The sequence below is a fragment of the Chanos chanos genome, chromosome 9 (genome assembly GCF_902362185.1).
Source record: "Chanos chanos chromosome 9, fChaCha1.1, whole genome shotgun sequence".
Classification (NCBI taxonomy): Eukaryota; Metazoa; Chordata; class Actinopteri; order Gonorynchiformes; family Chanidae; genus Chanos; species Chanos chanos.
The window spans coordinates 4,154,359-4,174,494 of NC_044503.1; the positions used below are offsets into that span (position 1 = coordinate 4,154,359).

General features: G+C 44.3%; 1 protein-coding gene across 1 annotated transcript in view; it reads left to right on the forward strand.

Annotated features, from left to right (window-relative positions):
- The first annotated feature begins 794 nt into the window (after window positions 1–794).
- The window catches only part of hcn2b (hyperpolarization activated cyclic nucleotide-gated potassium channel 2b), a 38,675-nt gene continuing 19,333 nt past the window's right edge, over window positions 795–20,136 (forward strand). Inside the window, 4 exon segments of the mRNA XM_030785658.1 lie at window positions 795–1,216; window positions 4,123–4,546; window positions 9,384–9,545; window positions 16,096–16,314. Of these exon segments, the coding sequence (XP_030641518.1) occupies window positions 795–1,216; window positions 4,123–4,546; window positions 9,384–9,545; window positions 16,096–16,314 (1,227 nt within the window).

Genomic DNA, 20,136 nt, shown 5'->3' on the forward strand with positions numbered 1-20,136 from the left:
TATATATATATATATATATTGGTAGAGTTGTGATTTCTTTTTCATAACAGTATTTTTTTCTTAGTTTACTCGAACATTTTCTGTTATCTGTCAAGCAAGAGTATGCACTGGGTGTGTTATCAAAAGAGAGAGAGAACAGCTGCGCTTGCTGCCATAGAAACGGGACTGGTGTGGCGTCTGGTAGTGGTGACATTGGAAGGAAGATCCAAGGACTGTAGGCTACAGCCCACGTCTCCGCTTTCGCAACCTGGCTGCGTCAGGGCTCCACTCCGCCACTGGAGAGCAAAACCGTCATGGACGAAGCGGAGGACAGCGATGAGGACCACAAATGCCAGCAGCGGGGCGCAGGAGATGGTTGCATCGGCGGAGGGTTTCTTGACTGCTCCAAGATGAAGAATTTAACACCAGGAGGGGGAGCAGCGGCAGCAGCGAGCAAATACTCAAACAACAATGATCTCCGTCTCCCACAAGACAAGGAGTCCGCGCCTGTTTTATGTGCGAGCGCCACTGTATCATCTGTGCTTTGCCAGGAAGATGTTTCTGGCTCTGGCGACTCGCTCACCAGAGCTGGAGGGGACTGGACCGATGGGACAACAACGGTAAAAACGTTGGCCGCTGGTGTCGAAGGTGAGGATGGCCCCGGCATGAAATGCATCCTAAACGGAGATTGCAGAAGAGACACCGCCACTTCAGTGAGCTTGTCTTCAATTATTTCTAAACAGGAGAAGCAGACAGGTGGGACAGCCGCACCTGACGACGAGAAAAGACCAACTGCTTGCGGTTCCACCACAAGCATGGACGGCTCAATAACTCCAGCTGGCTCTTTAGCACAGGGACAAGGGGCCGAGACTGTTAGCATTGGGGCCCCAGCTACAAGCGCTGGTGTCTCTGACAAGAAAGACTCAAGGGTGTCTTTTTCAAACGCACCCAGCAGAAAGGCGTCCTCAACTGTCCATGGCTCGGGACAGACCCAGAACCAACAGTCCAGAACCAATTCTGTCGCGCGTTCAAAGTCCGAGGATGGACAGATCGTGGTTGATGATGGAGAATCAAGGGACAATCAAACTTACATGCAACGACAGTTTAGTTCCATGTTACAACCTGGAGTCAATAAATTTTCTCTGCGAATGTTCGGGAGCCAAAAGGCGGTGGAAAAGGAACAAGAGCGTGTCAAATCAGCTGGCAACTGGATTATTCATCCGTACAGTGATTTCAGGTATGGAACGGTCAAATTAGTTGTTCTAGGTTGTTGGGGGGGGGGGGGGGGGGTTAGGGGCTAAAGGGTCAATTGAGAGGGTGCCACAGAACAAAACAAAATATGTTTGTTCGAACAGCTACTTTACTGAGGTTTGTTTGTAATGAAAAAGTCTGTCAAAGTGGGCCCACTGCATTGTACGGAAGCTAACAATTCAGTCAGCTATGAGCGACAGGGTGAGCTTCTGGCCATGCATTTTTCGTCGCACCGTAACGAAACTACAAGTAATTTTATTCTACTGGCGTACTCTTAAAGTACCCTTTATGGAATCTTCGCACATTGTCGGCAGCCAGGCAGGCAGAGTCGAAAATACTCGATGATTTTTTTTTTTTTTAGCTGATCATGTGCTCTGTAGGCCACTTAAAATGCCAAACAAGAGAGAGAAAGAAAGAAAGAAAGAAAGAAAGAAAGAAAAAGGGGAGGAGGGGTGATGATGAGTGACTTTTTGCATCTGAGAAGGAATTTACAACTTTTCGACATGCGGACATAATCAGAAACGAGCACAGAATGTTATTTTGAAAGTGGATGTGTACATCCGCTAGGACTGGGAGAGATGTTTTGGGTCACATGTTTTGTCTCTCCTTTCCCTTAACGACACGCCTTGCTTTAATGGCTCAGTTGCGCTAATAACTGATGGTATGAGAAACTATCCTTATTAGTATTCCTGTTAAAGAACATCAGGGAAATTCTAATAAGCAAACAGACAAACAAACGTGGTTGTGCGTAAAAGGAGAAACTAGAACGGACTTTTTTTCGTATCTTACGCACTCACCACACTGCTTTAATTAAAAAAAAAACACTCTAATATCTCATGATACTATGCAATATGTCGCTCGCGGGAATATTCTGCCATGTTTAGAAACAGTATATGTGAGGTTGATTAATAATTTCTCCACTTAGTGAGCTGTAGCGCAATGTTTTGACGAACACTATTTCCAACCAGATGTTTTCGACGAACTCTTATTCATCAAGTCGACAGGTTCAATGAATTTCTCCGTTAGTCTCTCTCTCTCTCTCTCTCTCTCTCTCTCTCTCTCTCTCTCTCACTTACTTACTTACTCACTGTGGGCATCGTTTGTCTTTTAAACACTTGTGTGTTGATTCTTTTGGTTCTGCGCGCGTGCTGTAAACTAAATTATCTCTCAAGACACAGAGCAGAGAGAGGGCGTTTCTCCAGATTTGTTTATTGACAGAAGAAAAGGCGCCATCTCTTCGCAAGATAAGTCCGCGCAAAATAACAAAATCCCCCCTTTTTCGTAGTAAAGAAAATCACGTGTTTTTTTTTTATCTGAAAATGTCCACGCCGTTCTTGTGTCTTCGTTCATTTATATTCAGTAGGCATTCATTTCCGCTTCAGAAGAAACACACGCCGTATTTCATACACATGCATAAACCTGCTTTAAAACTAGATGCACAGTGCGTAGGTTACTTCCTAATCATTCCAGTAACTCACATATAAATTAGTCATGCTCGTGACCACGCGAAGTATAGTTGAATGGCTTAATGATATGAGAAATATCGCAAGTTCACATAAAAATACGATGTGATGTAACGCCATTTTCAAAGCCTATCACCGAAGACAAACTTGTAGGTCGAAGCTGATTGTAAGGGTGTGCTGTCTCTTTGTTTACTATTGTTTGCACTGAGGCATTACCACATTGTTATCAAAACGGCATTACGACAGTCTCCGGAGGACATTTTTGGGGTGTGTGGGGTGGGGGTTGGTTGCTACCGTTTTCAGCACCAGGGACAGCTCCCATAGCACCTGTCTTAAATGTTAACTGTACCTTGTTCGGGTTACAAAATAACAGGAACGGAAGACTAAAACAACACGCTTAGAGGTAACACGATATTTACAGAGTCCACTTTGGAAAGCTGTCATAATTTCCACGCATCTGTCACATTTTTCTGTTAGAACGCATATTACAATGTATACTGTTTATAGTCCCAAGATACACTTTACTGTTATCTGAAGCATACTTACTTAATTATGTTTTACCAACAGATAGTTTATAACCATATCACTCAAAGACAAAAGTGGATCTGATGGATCTGAGTGGATTGATTGTCCCGTTTTTCTATCACTCCCTGCCCTTCTCATCTTCATTGTGTGTCCTTGCACTGACCTTGCGTGGAGCGCGAGCATAACACTTGATATGCGCCTCAGCAGTGAGGCATTAAAACAACACCGCGCCTATTTCAATACGCACTGTCTAGCGGTCGCTCTCCACGTCTCTCTCTCTCCCTCTCTCCCTCTCTGTCTGTCTGTGTGTACGTGCGCGCGCGTGTGTTTATCGTGGCTCAGGTTATTTATAGGGTGTAGCCCTGTCTCAGCGGATACAGGGGGACGGGAATAATTGAGGACTGTTCCGCTGCTGTTTTTAGGCGATTCTAGAGACTCATTTTTATGATAAAAACTAAACTCTATTCAAGTATGCGTGTAGTAAAGGAGCGAGCATCTTCACACGTGATCATGTAAACAACACCCCTCAGTATTACCAGCAGTACCGATAGCCCCCCTTTTCCACTAAAACCTCGCCCAATTCGGTGCGCTATGTTTGTCAGCATCCATGTTCACTTTTAGCAGCGTTATTCTCTCTTTGCAGATTTTGTTCATTTGAAAGTATTAATGGCACTATTATCCAGCATTTCTTGAGTAACCAAATGAATAAATCAGGATACTGGGTTGTTGTTTGACGCATTTGAAATGGTATTACATCTGTGATCATGTAATAATAGAATTCATCGCAGGTACTTTCATTCTTATCATAAGGAACCACAAAAGATCTTTGTCGGACAGTATTCAGACCAAAGTATATTGTTTGGTTCTCACACATAACCTTTCTGCTCCGTGATTGTCCCCTCAGGTTCTACTGGGATTTCACAATGCTGATGTTTATGGTGGGCAACTTGATCATCATTCCTGTAGGCATCACCTTCTTCAAGGACGAAACCACCACGCCATGGATTATCTTCAACGTCGTGTCCGACACTTTTTTCCTCGTGGACCTGGTGCTCAATTTCCGTACCGGCATCGTTTACGAGGAGAACACGGAAATCATACTGGACCCCGAAAAAATCAAGAAGAAATACCTGAAGACCTGGTTCGTGGTAGACTTTGTGTCTTCCATTCCGGTGGATTATATCTTTCTCATTGTGGAGAAGGGCATTGACTCGGAGGTCTACAAGACGGCTAGAGCCCTGAGGATTGTGCGTTTCACCAAGATTCTGAGCTTGCTCAGGCTCCTAAGACTGTCACGACTCATCCGGTACATCCACCAATGGGAAGAGGTAAGCAAGGCGAATTCGACCAAAGTTTTCCAGGTCAAACGCTGGAACGCCTCCTAACGAAGTGATAAAAACCTAGAGGCTGCTCTGGAAAGCAGAGGATCGCTGGATTCATATCTGGGGGGGGGGGGGGGGGGGACAATATCTATAGGAAAGGCCCTTCAAAGATTCTAGAGTCCTCTGATCAGAGTCTAGGGTTGTGATCTGTCCACTGAAATTCGGTGTTGGATTGGGTCCGATACACACGCCACTGTCTACTGCTTGATTTTGTTCCCTTAGACTTGTGCTTTAACTATGAATGAGAAGACTCAGAGACAGCTCTTGATGTTCTGATTTTGAGGTTGTGGTATGGTCCGCGGAGAGCCGTAACAAAACGGCAAGACCAGAGCCTACACCACTAATACATTCAAGTGGTTTTGAGGTGCCCTTCAATCAAAGTGGTGTCACTTTAAGTCTTTGGGGGATAGTTCAAATTCACACGTGAAGGTGATGGGGTAGCCTATCAGAAAAATTTAACCAACAACATCGCTTGTTGTGGATAGAGGTACAACAACCAAATGAAATCGATAGATGATAACAACAGACCTGTGCTGAATAACACAAAAACAGATGTTATCTTGCACATGCCATACTGCAGGAAAGAGGAAATTTCGAGGGGGGAGAAAGAAATTCATCTTGCTGTGAATAAAAATTGAGTTTTGTGGTGAGTCTAACACCTGTGTCTATTAAATGTACCCTATTGCCTTAAGGCATTCAGCTGCAAAGCTGCAGCAGTTTGCCTGAGTTTCTGAGGTCACAGGCAGACATTTGAGAGGAAAGAAAACACACACACACACACACACATACTCACACTCATTTGCTTTGGTTGTCAAAGCAGAAGACTTGCTTTGCTTATGTGGCCTGACGCAGGCAGCTTGTTCACTGGGAGGAAGCAGAAGGGTGCTGAGGCTCTACAGAGAAGGGCATCTTAGGCCAGATCCTCGGTACAACCGAGAAAAAAAAAAAAAAAAGAGAGTCCCTTAATTCTCTCAAATTTTTTCGAGGATATTTTGACTATCAATACATGTGCTTTGCTAAAATATACTGATTGTTTCACATCCTCGTCTTTCAGTGATTTTATTAAATGAATCATTCCTTTTTTTTTTTCTTTTTTCTTTTTTCTTTTTTTCTTGAAGCAAAGGGAGGACTGTCGACCAGGGGAGAAATATTCCAAAATCCGCAAGGTCTGGCAAAGCATTTTACATCCAGTCGGGTTGTCTGTTTTTTGCTGAATGAGGATCTGATGAATGCATCAGACATTAAAGAGACAGTCTATTGCTTTGATGATTGTGAGGGATGGAAATATCTGGCCTAGCATGAATCAGTCACCACCATTCACAGTTTGGATTACGTAGCAGAGAGCACAGTCTTCAAATCAAAGCAAAGTACAGTAGCTTTGAATACAAATGAAAGGTATTGCAAGTTGTGAAATAGATCAGAGACCATTTTTAAACATACATATGATGTGGAAAAATTTGGTCCTTTTTATGCACCTGAAGCACCCAGAGCTGATCAGTCAGTAATGGAGTTCCCTGATTACCTTTAAGTTTAGATCCAGGTGACTAAAGAATGAATGAATCACATGAAACACGCACACACACACTCACACATACACATCTATCTATCTATCTATCTATCTATCTATCTATCTATCTATCTATCTATCTATCTATCTATCTGACGTCAGACGGCTCAGACCAGTCATCCTCTTTACCTGGATGGCTGTAGTGTTGAAAAAACAGGAAACCAGGACTTGATTTGACAAGGAAGAGTCAAGGAAAGTGTAGCCTTGAGGAAGAAGTTTTGCCCTGACTTGAACCAGTAGCACTGACTCAGTGACGTGTGTTCTTTCGCTCTAAATGGGACAATTATTCTCTTGATTACAGAGTGGTAATGTGAGCCAGACATGACCCTCAATTACTGAATCAAACCTAGCCGTACAGAACGGCTCACAATCCCTACTGGGTTTAGCTTCGCTACTCTGGATCTCACGGCTGCACACCTCAGATGATTTAATGGCTACATCGCTCAGTTTTGAAGAATCTTTCGTTGTAAAGTGACACGCGGTCTGCTCTATTGCTGAGTTAGCCCGATCCCCCTTTCTGGTATTTCAGACGCGTATGCATTAAAATCTTCCTTTTTTCTGTTATTTTTCTCCGTTCTACGCAAACTGCTCGGCATAGTCAAGTGCTCTCTACCCAGGCTGGGCACGGTTGGCCTCCGTGTGACTTCACAGCGAGATTTACTCTCCCTGCCGGGACTTTTATTTAACTCTTAATCAGGGTAGCTACAAACAGAGCATACATCATCTCCGTGCGTTCAGTTCCCAAAACTCAGTCACAGAGTGCCGAGCTCTGCGTAGGAATAATGACAACACATCCCGTAAAACAAGTGTGTTTAATGAATTGTGAGACGGTCGCAATCTTTCATATGATTCATCATAAAAGAAACCTTCAAGGCTTGTTTATGGCTTACGAGCTGCTCATTGTTGATATATATCCTGAGATATGCCGAGGCTGTCGTAAAATGGACCCGTGGTTAAGTACAGTTCACATTTACCTCGTTACTGAATATTGTAAGTGGGTTATACAAGCTTTTTCATGCGTACATTATTTTAACATATTTTTTTGAGGTAAGCAGAGCGGTGTTTCCGTGAGAGGATTGCAGGCTGTTTGACAGTTTTTTTTCTTTTCCTGCACCTGACAATAATGCCTGCTCTGGGGGGGGAGGGACGGAGGAATCCCAAACATCTTATGTGTTTATGTTCGTTGTGACTCATTAATAACAGCGAGCTGGACTGCCACACAGAGCGGCTTGGCTGTAAGTGTTTCTGTGACGATAGCGCCTCTCTGCGACTGAACCCCCCCCTTTCTCCCTCCGCCCCCTTATTAGACGGAGAGGGAAGATTGCCGTGGAAACGGGGAGCGGCAAACACGCGCCGGAAGGCCCGCGTGCTACTCTAAACAACACTATCTGAGCCCTCTGACCTTAATGTGAGATGAGCTTTTTCTTTATTTATTCTTTTTTTTTTTTTTTTGTCGCACATATTTTTGGAGGACGTCGTATGGAAAAGGGACTATCTGTAGATTGAATCTGAAGGCTTTTCACATATTTTCACCTAACCTTAAAGTCATATCAGTCTATATGCCCAGGGTGGCCCGTGACGTAAAATGTCAAGCCAACATTCAGTTGTTTCCCAAGTGCTTGGCAGATCAAACCCAAACCTGGTGCCCTGGCATGTTTACAGCCAGAGCCCATCTGGAGGTATGAAATAGCTAAAATAGATCTCTTGGAGAAGTGTAAAAAGCCAACGAAGCTGGATGGATGTGAACCTCAAGCCCAAGTACATTCCTGGCATAGTTCCTATATAGGGCAGTCGGCTGGTCTCATGAGTGGCAAATCCTGTTTCTGGTTTTTAGAGGACTGTGTGTCAGCCCTCTTGTCGAATTCCTCCTCTAGCAAACCCACCTACGGCTCAGTCTTGGCTAAGAGTCAAAGCACTCAGAAATATCAGTGCTTTTTCAGCTCAGTAACCTCAGTCAAACTGAAACCACAGCTCTCTCTCTCTCTCTCTTTCTCTGTCTTGCTCTTTCACGGCCTCTTTCTCAATCTCTCTCTCTCTCTCTCTCTCTCTCTCTCTCTCTCTCTCTCCCTGTCTCTCTCTGTCTCCCTCTTTCTTTCTCTGTCTCGCTCTTTCACTGTCTTTCTCTCTCATTCTCTCTCCCTCTCTCTCTCTGTCTGTCTCCCTCTTTCACTGTCTCTCTCTCCCATTTTCTCTCCCTCATTCTGTCTCTCGGATCTTCCAGTTCCATTCTCTCTCTCGCTCATTCTCTCTCCCTGTCTCTCTCTCTCTGTCTGTCTCCCTCTTTCTTTCTCTGTCTCGCTCTTTCACTGTCTCTCTCTCTCAATCTCTCTCTCTCTCATTTTCTCTCCCTCATTCTGTCTCTCAGATCTTCCAGTTATGTTGAATCCTGCGTAAAAAAAAATTGAACATTTAGGAAGCAGAGATTCCTGTCCTATTAGAGGTAATGGTGACCTGTAATTGCTGAGTATTGTCTTCAGTCATGTTCTCCTCCATGTGAGTCTTATCATCCAGCGATCATTGACGTGTTATGTTGCCAGTCCAGTAATAAAGATTTTAAGATTTAAATAATAAGGATCTAAACAAAGGTTTTTAAGCTTGTGCATATTGGACATTAATCCCTGACTTAATGTTGGCTGATCTGATCAAAACCTGAGTTCTCGCTCAGGTCAAAAAAGCTGTTTCTGATCCACCCCCACCCCCAGGCTCCTCTGAGTTACGCTGCTCTCCTAAGCCTGCTGTCCCATAGAAGGTCAGATCGTCTTTAAATACAGAGGGATTTTAGCGTTAATGAGAACTGAACTAATCCTTCCTAAACCCCAATTTACAAACTCAGAATGCCCTCTTGATCCCCCCCCCCCCCACCCACCCCACCACACCGCCACCCCCACACCCATCAGCCCCGCCCTCACCACATATATAATGGTTCCCTTTTAATCTCAGTTGCAGGTGTGCTCATCCTTCAGTCACCCCAGGTTTTGGTTGATGTCGAAACCAGTTTAATTCTAGACCACCCAGAAACGGATTTTAAGACCCCCCCTCCCTCCCTCCCTCTACAAAGTTGGTCTCCCTTACATAAAGACGAATGTTTTGTTTTTCAGAACGTCACAGCGCCTTCTGGTTCTCCAGAACCTCCATCTGACAGTCATGTGACCTTACGTATGTAAACTTTTTTGTTCGGTCGACCCCCTCTGACTCGTCTTTCGTCTCTCATCTCAGATCTTTCACATGACCTATGACCTGGCCAGCGCGGTGATGCGCATCTTTAACCTTATCGGGATGATGCTGTTGCTCTGCCACTGGGACGGCTGTCTGCAGTTCCTGGTCCCCATGCTACAGGACTTCCCCTCTGACTGCTGGGTCTCCCTCAACAAGATGGTGGTAGGTGCTTCCTCGCTCCCCGACTCTGACCACAGACTTTCTGGTTTAAAAAAAACAAACAAAAAAATGTTGCACAGTTCTGCTTTCAAACCCAGAAGGATGCATCGATTGGTTGTGTTTGATTTGAATGTGGATTTTGAATTTGAATTTTCAATATTTTCATCATCGTTTCATCATAACCTCCAAACCGCCAACCAGGTGAGTCTCTGTGTTGCGTGGGTTTTTTGGGCAGAGGTGCCCAAATTCTTTCCTATGAAGGGCCAAAAATGAATCTGGATGGAGAGCCACGGGCCAAAAATAAATGTTGATGTTATATGAAATTCCTTTACATTAAAATGCATCATATGTTATAGAAAATGAACATTCTAAATCTAAAAATAAAATTTCAGAATAATAAAAACACTACTCTTTAATCTGCAGTAATTTTATTTGTGGTATCACCTCCAGTCGTCCCAACAGTTCCCCTTCAAACTTTGCAGATAACTTTTGATTGCTGAAAATCTCATTGGGAGAAACCAAACCGTTTCCAAACCACAAAAACAGAATCGGCACCGTGGGGGTGTTCCAGAAAGCGGGATTAGTGAAAACTCAGTTAACTCAGAGTAAGTAGAAAACCTCCTAATAGAAGAGCCCTATGGCTTCATTCTCCTAGCAAAACAAAGCCATGGGGCTCTTCTATTAGGTTCACTACTTACTCTGAGTTAACTAACTCCTCTGAAAAGCAGATCGTATACCAAATCGGGATCATCCACGATATCAGATCGTCAGATCGCCCACCCCTATTTCATGGTCATTACGGTTGGGATTTTATAGCACTTTCAAAATAGGAGAAGAGGAAGCATGAGCTTGCCAAACGCCACGGCGGACCAAAACAAAGGGACCGCCAAACGTGGCCCGTGGGCCCCCGAACTGGGCGGCCCTGTTTTAGGGTGTTACTTTAGAATCAAGACCAAGCTTGTAAACCTCTTCCAATCACGATTACTCTGGAATTTTTTTTTTAAAAAAACCTGCTTCTTCAAATTTCAGAATAGTAAGATAACCGTAAAATAGCAAAAACACTACTTCAGAGGTTCTTTTGGTTGTGGGAAGATTTTTGAGGGTGGTTTCCCACGTGTATCGTTTCTAGTTACATCATAACTCAGCTCCAACCACCTCAAAAAAAAACAAAAAAAAAAAACAAACCAAAAAACCAAAAGAAAGAACAAGGCTTGAGAACATTGCTAACCCACCTGCTGACAGTTCTCAAACAGCTGATACCGTCTAGTTTCACTGAGAGCTCAAAAACAAAAGGAAAAAAAAAACGAGTGGGTTACTCATGACTCCATCTGCCCTCGTTGCTCTTTCAGTGCTGAGCTCCTAAGGGGGAGTCTGATGTAAGAGACACTCTTCCGTAAAACTCTTCCAGAAGGAACCGAAAACCTCGCATGGCAGTGAAGTAGCTTCTGTGCCGCGAAGTAGCTTTTTTTTTTTTTTTTTTTTTTTTTCGGATTAGAGATTTTTGAGTCTCTTTACATCGTTATTGTATCTACTCTCTCGAAAAAAACTGAAAGACTCTTATTTAACGTGTATTTGTTCGTGTATGAACATTAGTAATTCAGGTGATTAGCTTGCGTGTTGGCCGTCGGTGAGCTGAATTGCACTGAGCTGAAGACCGTGTGGGCAAAACCTCTTCTCTTTCATGGTGTTGTATCAGCAGCATTTGCTAGCGTGAATCTCGTGACGTGGAGGCCGCGTCTCCGGGTTAGCGTATGTCTGGCAGTGTCTCACCGCTGTGGGTGTGGATGTGTAAGGCATCTGTCTCACTGTAGACTCAGCTTCACCTGTCTGAGGAGACAGCCACCCAACTGAGAGCTCTAAAACTCTAAATAGACCGACAGACCGGAGAGCAGTCCAGTACTGATGGCCTATACACATACACACAGACGCACAGATAAACCACACACACACACACACACACACACAGATAAAATGAATAAATAGCTAGCTAGATGGACACATAGATAGATAGATAGATAGATAGATAGATAGATAGATAGATAGATAGATAGACATAGGAACAGAATATATCTCCTAGTTAGACTAAAAAATATTACCATAGCACACGGAGGCTGGAGAAACAAAGCCGGTATGTGTGGCTCAGTGAAAGGTCACAGATGGAAGATGGAATTTCTTCTGTGTGTGTGTGTGTGTGTCTGTGCGTGCGTGCGCACGTGCGTGGGTACGGGCGTCTGTGGCTGGACCCTGAGCACGTACTCAATCCTCGAGCCATCCCGACGGACACCTGACCTTGACCAAGCTAAACAGGGGTTCAGGTGAAAATAAGCATGTTTTCTGTAGATTTGAGTCCGTGGGTTCTAGGAGCAGGATTCACTCTCTTAGAACATACCCATCCGATTCAAACAACGTTTCAGACTTATATAAATCAGACCCAGATGGTTTCGGTTTTTAATTCACATTACCTGATTTATAATCTCCCCTACTCAGGTCAATGGCATTAGTATAACAACCTTTGATCTGCTTGGTTATCCAGCTGTAGTCTGTGACTTCTGAGAGACACTGGTTTAATCTGCTATGTCCGGCTGGGCTCCAGAGAGACAGACAGAGAGAGAGAGAGAGAGAGAGAGAGAGGGAGAGAGTGCAGCAGTTAGGTAATATTATGTATTACCAGAATAACTTACAGACGTGCAGATTTATTGTGTGGCCATGGACGCATGCACATGTGCAAACGTACAAACGGAGGCCCACACGTACATTAACGTGTATGCGCACACATACACACATACACACACACACATACACTCACAAATCAAGGAAAACAAACAATTCACAGTCGGAGTTACGATGAGTCACTCTTCAGGTCGGAGCAGAGAAGAGGTGTCTGAGTTCTGCTTCCTGTCATCCTCACACCACACACTCAGTCCACCGAGACAGTCCTCTGTAAACCTGCAGAGACCTCCCTGCTAATCCAAACGGAGGAGACCAGAAAAAAAAAAGGCTAAAACTGAAGTAGTTAGAGCTCTGTTTTAAGCAACCCTAATGTGGTCCCCATGTGCCTCTCTCTCTCTCTCTGCCACTGTGCTTCTCTCTCTCTCTCTCTCTCTCTCTCTCTCTGCCTCTCTTTTTCTCTCTCTGTCTCTCTCTCTCTCCCTACTTCTCTGGTTCTCTCTCTCTCTCTCTCTCTCACTCCCTGCCTCTCTGTCTTTCCCTCTGTCTCTGTCTCTCTCTCTCTCTCTCTCTCTCTGTCTCTTCCTCTCTCTCTGCCTCTCTGGTTCTCTCTCTGTCGCTGTCTGTTTGTCTATCTGTCTGTCTGTCTCTCTCTTTCTCTCTCTCTCACTCTCTGTTTCTGTCTCCCTCGCTTTCTCTCTCTCTCTGCCTCTCTGGTTCTCTCTCTGTCCTTGTCTCTGTCTGTCTGTCTGTCTGTCTCTCTTTCTCTCTGGGTCTTGAGGGTTAGTACTCTCTAGGATAAAGATTCCTAGAGGGCTCTGCTGATCTGATGTGGCAGTGTCATAAATCCAGTGTTTGCCTCTTTTTCTCCCAATGCCTCATGGCTCCGCCCCCCCTCCAGGACCAGCTGTTAAATGTGTGTTAATCCTTCATTTGGCCAATTACACGTGTGTGTGTGTGTGTGTGTTTACATGGATTAGCTAGTAATGAATGTTTTTAGTTTTTTTAACGTCTCGTTTTCGTGAGTTGAACGGGGAAATGTGAATTTTCTTTGATTTCTGACAGGAACGTGGCACACGTATAGCACCTTGGAGACAAGTGAGCGTAAATGAATGAGTTTTTTTCAACGGTAACATGTTTTAAACATGTGATATGCGTATGTAGTGGTTTATGGTAATTATTCAGCCTTTGCTTAGCTTAAGGGGAAAGCCTAGTCTAGTAAATGTCATTCACGTTGCTTATTAGGTAACCGTGGCATGGGTTGACCTCTTGTGTCACACCGGTCGATGCGGGATCTCGGGACGTGAAAGAATGGCCCCGTTTTTGTTGACCAGGCATCGCTCATGAAAGAGGCAGGTCGCTCTGGCTTTGTGCAGGCTAGACGAGATTGAGACCGCAACCAGACAGAAAAAAGGCTCCTATTCTGTCTGTCAAGGTCAGCACAATTCATTGACCATTTTAGCATATTCAGGGTCCATCTCTGATTGGAAGAGCGCTCGTACACTGACCAGTTGACACACAGGACTCTGACTGGCATCTGGAGTGACCAATAGGGGCAGGAATGGTTTAGTAAGCAGAGGCCATTTGGTTTGAGCACGGTTTAACGGTTTACTTGATACACCCCGAGGAGCATGGCTCTTGACCCCAAGGTTACTCTAGAGGTGTGTCTTCACTCACAAGTTACTGTAAAGAATAGCTTCAGCAAAACAGAGAAGTAGAGAATGGAAAAAAAAAACCCCAGCAAATTCCAGAGAGGAAACTCTACAGCATGGCATCAGAGCTCAAAACTGGCACTAGTCCTCCATCCATTTTCCGCTTTCTGAAGAGGGAGTTCACACAGAGGCCTCAAACTTACTCCGCCTCCGAATACACTCCAACCGTATCGTGCAAGTCGCTCAACCAGTGCTAAGTGAACTCTGGGAATCTGACAGAATCCACACTAGCCAGGGCTGATTGATTACAGAAACACTTGTGAATATAGTGTAAAGTAGCACTTACCAAAGTAAATCAGTGGGCGTACTAGTGAATGTTAGTTTGTTAGCGTGCCTGTGTGAGTGTGTGCATGTGTGTGTCTATGTATGTGTGTGTTTGTGTGTGAGAGAGAGAGAGAGAGAGAGAGAGAGCGAGAGAGAGCGAGAGAGAGAGAGAGAGAGCGAGAGAGAGAGAGAGAGAGAGCGAGAGAGAGAGAGAGACAGAGTAAGTGGGGCCGGAGGCGCTGGCTTTGGAGAGGAGGCTCATGGGAAATGTGTCATATCCAAACACACAGACGGCACTGGTGCAGCGTTCATTGCTCCAGACTGAACAGTCCAAACAAGTGGTGCGAGCAGAGACTGCTCAGAGACAACACAAATCCCCTCACCACTCTGCTTGTCTCTGAAACACACGCCCGAGATTCAGACTGCCTTTTATTCCACCCGCCGTGTGTTCCTCTGTGTGTGTGTGTGTGTGTGTGTGTGTATACATGAGAAGAGAAGTAGGGAGAAATGTATTGGGTAGATTTATAGTCACTGTTACCAGGTGGGGAGGTGAGTTTGGGTGTTTTTGCCGGTGCGGGGACGCTGAAGGAAGTGATGTCATCCTGTCGCCCAGGTGACGCTCTCAAGACATCAGTGGCAGCGTGCATCCCTCCTCTCTCACTCAGAGCAGAGCATGCTGGGAAGCAGAGCTGTGGCCCGACAGACACAGACAATACCAACTCATCACTGAGATTAGAGAAAATACAGGCACGCGTGCACACACACACACACACACACACACACACACACACACACACACACACGCGTCACTGTCTTTCTCCTCAAAATTCCCCGTCCTCTCTGTCTGGTGTTTCACAGCCATATCTCACCTTCACTTAAACTGAACGCAAAAGGAGTGAAGCAGATGTCAGCCTAGCAGGTGACGTAGGGAAAACCATAACGCTGCCATGAGAGACGTGCTGTGGTCCTCTGTTTGAAATGAAAGTCTCGCCAAAATCAATTCCCTTTTGTCCCAATTTCCAGCCGCTTGTTTCACGTCACCTTTGGCAGTGACAAAACTGTCTCATCGTAATGGTACCGTTATGATGTCAAATGGTGAATGTTACATGAATGAACCTATAGATAACGAGCAGCAGGTATAAATGCCTATTTCAGCTTTTATGACACATTATGGAAGCATGATATATACTGTCATAAAACCTTATGATTTAAATATTAAGTACCATAGTATTGGCACTTACACACACACACACGCACACACGCACACACACGCACACACGCACGCACGCACACACACATGCAACTTATGTACTGAATAGGATCAAGCAACAAGAATCCCACTTTATAAAGTGTCACTAAATAATGTCTGTATGTATGAAATGTTTTTGTCACGCACACACACACACACACACACACAAGTTTGATATGTGCTTTGATTATGATGAAACGTCATGTTAAAGGCCAGGATGCTGAAGGTCTCATGTACACTACTGCGTGAACAGTTCTTTGTTTTCCCCAGTTGTGAACAGAAGAGAGCTGACAGTGAATGTAACACACAACTCCTGTGGCTTTAAAATCACACGCGGGGTTTTTTTGTAAAATAGGCAGACTCAGTGTCTCCTCCTCTGAGATGGGTCTGACCAGACTCCCGTTGGGGAGTCCAGACAAGGATTCCACCATTATTCCACCCTCTGTCTGTATCTCATGAGGCGTGATGCACTTTTATCATTTTTTAGGGTGATTTATTTCTGTAAAATGTTCTTATGAATGTTTCTCTCTCTCTCTGTCTCTCTCTCTTGCTCTCTCTTTCTCTCTCTCGCTCTCTCTCTCTCTCTCTCTCTCTCTTTCTCTCGCTCTCTCTCTCTCTCTCTCTCTCTCTCTCTCTTGCTCTCTCTCTCTCTGCCGTGCAGAACGACTCTTGGAGCGAGCTGTACTCCTTTGCTCTGTTTAAGGCCATGAGTCATATGTTGTGTATCGGCTACGGCAGACAGGCACCGGAGAGCATGTCTGATATCTGGTTAACCATGCTCAGCATGATTGTGGGAGCAACGTGTTACGCCATGTTTATCGGCCATGCCACCGCGCTCATCCAGTCCCTCGACTCCTCGCGACGCCAGTACCAGGAAAAGGTAGGAGCCCTTCCCCTTGCACTCATGAGGAAACACACACACACACACATTTTTTTTCCCACTCTCTCTCTCCCTCTCTCTTACACACACACATAGACACACACATGCATATACATATCGGTACCTCTCTCTTTCTGTCTCTCTTTCTCACACACTCTCTCTATCTCTGTCTTTCTCCTCCTCCTTCTTTTGCTTTCTCTCTCTCCCTCTCTCTCTCTCTCTCCCCTCTCTTTTTGTCTAACTCCCTTTCACTCACACAGGCACAAACTCTCTGTCTCTCTCTCTCTCTTTCTCTCTCTCTTCCCCCCTCAACAAACACACATACACACACACACACACACACACACACACACACACACCTGCAGGTGACCTTTGGCTTGTCACCAGTGTGTGTTTGATGTGGTCAGATCAAAGTGAACATGCTTGTTTGTTAGCTGTGTTAGTTTTCACTGAGCCTGTGGCTTACACATCAGATCTCTGCTCCCTCTCAGGCATCTGGCACTGGCTCCGCCCCCCCCGGTTCTAATTGGTCAGTTCATGTTCCCTAATTGCAGCATCTGGCATTTGTTTACCTCCAAGTCACTGGTTTGTGAATCTCACATCTGTTATGTGCTATTGAAGTTAGATCCAAGTCTGTGATGGATACTTCAGTGCATTTCTGTTCAATATCTCCCTTCTCAAGAAAGGGGGACTCATTTTACCAAAGTGTCATAAATCTCCCACAGCAAAGACATATTAAACAAAACCACATAGCTTAAAATGGGTTTCCAGTACTTGTTGACTGTCAAGCAACATACTCCGTCAAATACAACATGTCAATTTTGGCTTTTTTTTTTTTTTTCTTTCGTTTGGTTTTATAAAATGAAAAGAACACAAAAACAAAAAGTGCCAATTATCCCAATGAAGTACCTATAAAACAGTCACTTCCTTAATGGATATGTGCTTTATTTGTGTTCTGCCAGTCTGGGAAGTTGGCCTTGGATGAAATCATCTGCTAAATGAATAAATGTGAATGTAAATGTACAAAAAAAAAAACCTTTCCATGGATCTCTCAGTCATGGGGTCGACTAAAGTCATAGGTAGAATGGCAGGCATCACGTCGATTGGGTGATTTGGGGTACCAGAAGTATTTGACTGGGTAAAGGGAGACAGTAGAAAGATTTGATTGGATAATAAGGTAACGGAGAGTTAACATAGCTATGGCCTCTCTCGGATTATCAGTTCGCATATGCACTGTATGGACTGCAGGGCTTCATCTCGTGACAGCATATCCGTGTGTGTGTGTGTGTGTGTGTGTTTGAGTGAAGCGGGTTGATTGAGTTGGAATCCTTTGTCTTTCACTGTAACGGAGAGAGATGGGGGCGTAGCAGAAGAATGAAAGAGAGGTAGAGAGAGAGAGAGAGAGAGGGAGGGAGAATGAGAGAAAGAGAGTGAGGGAAACAGTAGGAGAGACAGGAAGAGGAAGAGAGAGAGAGAGAGAGAGAGAGAGAGAGAGAAGGATAATTATCTTGTTTTCGAGGTCACAGTGCGAGATCAAAAGCAGAGAGTGTTTTTCCGTGTAGGTCGACCTTTGGCTTTGAGCCGGCTCAGGAAAAAGTCTCGGCCCGTGTGTTCTGACATTAGCCCTGAGCATCTGGTCCAAACCCTCAGATCACTTCAGAGACAGGGCAGTGACTGAGAAACAAGAAAAACAGATTAAAAAAAAAAAAAACAGGAGAAGAAGTTATTTTCTCTTTTTTATCTGTTGGGGAACAAAACGGTTCTTTAGAAAAGAGACATATTTGTCTGTTTGGAATTAACTCTGAGAGTTCTATTTATTTTTTTTTCAGAATTCTGACTGGTGACACAAACAGGAATCAACACTCTCCAGAGTAAATTCAATCATGATGGCGCTGGAAAACAGCACCCCCTAGCAAATAACTATAATTCTACAGGTGTTAATGAATGTAACGAAACTCTTAAATGAACAACCAGGATTTTTTACGCTGGGAAAGGACACTCACAAATTTGCTTTTCAAGTCAAAATCTTGTCTGCGATTTTACCACTGCAATCAGATACTTCTACTCTGAGCGGAAATATTTAGAAATTTGGACATTCACAGGCAGTAATTTTTTACATTATAAATCAAGGCAAGGTCAATTAAAGCAGGCTTGTCCAGGCTTAGGCTTAGAGATTCACAGTCAGGCTTAACCGAAGTCAACTGAATTCTATACCTGACACATTCCATACGGTATAATATGAAATGTTCCTGTTTTGTTTTTAAACAACATGAGACGTCAGACTGAGCTCCACAGACAGTCCACGCGGATTAAACCAGCCGCGATACCTTAAACTTAAAATATTTAACAGCGATGCATTTGACTGAGGACGACACCTCTAATCTCTAATCTGACAACACAATTTTCCAAAGGTTCAGACGACAAGCAGTGCAGACCGAAGCAATCAATGCACATACACACGAGTATGTGTTTAATTAAAGCAGTAATAAAATCGCGCTTGTTCGGCGTCACGTGACTAATTCACTGCTCCTATGCTGTGTCGAGTTACATATGTTGCCTGGCGGGCCACAGACTGTTTCTGAGAAACAGATCCCCCACTCCAGTGAAAACGCCTGATACAGTTATGTAAGGCAGAGCGGCGATTACCTTTGTGCAGACTGCAGACAATTCTGTTTATTAATCGCTAAAGACAGAATTACGGAATTAGACACACACGCTGTCTGCCGGCATACGCGCACGACGTGTAAATTCATATTCATGTGTGCATATGTGCACGAACGCACACACACACGTACGCACACAGACAGACACATGCATATGCATGCGTATCCACACGCGCACGCGCACACGCGCAAGCACAGACACTAGCATGTGTGCACACAAATATGCGAACACCTACACACACACACACACACACATGCACACGTACACACATGCACATATGCGGACACACACACACACACACACACACGTGCAGATGCACAAAATGCACACATCCATATATATACATGCAAACACAAACACACAATCACACTTGTGTAGACACACACACACACACACACACACGATAGCGGTCTTAATGGCACTGCTGTGCTAGAATAACAAGAAAAAACAAACCAAAACAAAACAAACAAAAAAAAAAAAAAGATCAAAAACTGAAGATAGCATTAGTAGGAGAAACAGCAGGCCGGCGGTTATGTCTCTTAACACACTGAGTAAACAGGAGATAATGAACTCAGTGTTTAGACGCGTCTGACTAAGTGGCCTAAATATTTACGGTTTTCAGAACTGTTCAAACGACTGTCTCTAAACTCTCCATTTTAAAGATAACAAAGGTTTTGATCTTTATGAGAACAGAGTGCATAGGCTGGACTCACTTTTTTTTGTTGTTTTTTTTTTTTAAACACGCGAGTCCTGTTTACAGTGTCTGGAAAACGCTCCAACCTGACCCAAATATTTCAGCGTGTTTCCTTTTTTTCTTTTTTATTTGATCTCAAGCTTTGATTAATTCTCTTTTCTTTTCTTTCTTTCTTTCTCTCTTTCTTTCTTTCTTGCTTTCTTTCTTTCTTTCTTTCTTTCTTTCTCTATCTCATGTACACCCACACACATGTTCTCTTGACTTCTCCCCCTTGAGCGAGATACTGTATCTTACTGTGAGACATGGTCATGGGCTAGCCTGTCAGCTCCGCTTCACTCAAACACACACACACACACACACACACACACACGGATATGCTGTCACGAGATGAAGCCCTGCAGTCCATACAGTGCATATGCGAACTGATAATCCGAGAGAGGCCATAGCTATGTTAACTCTCCGTC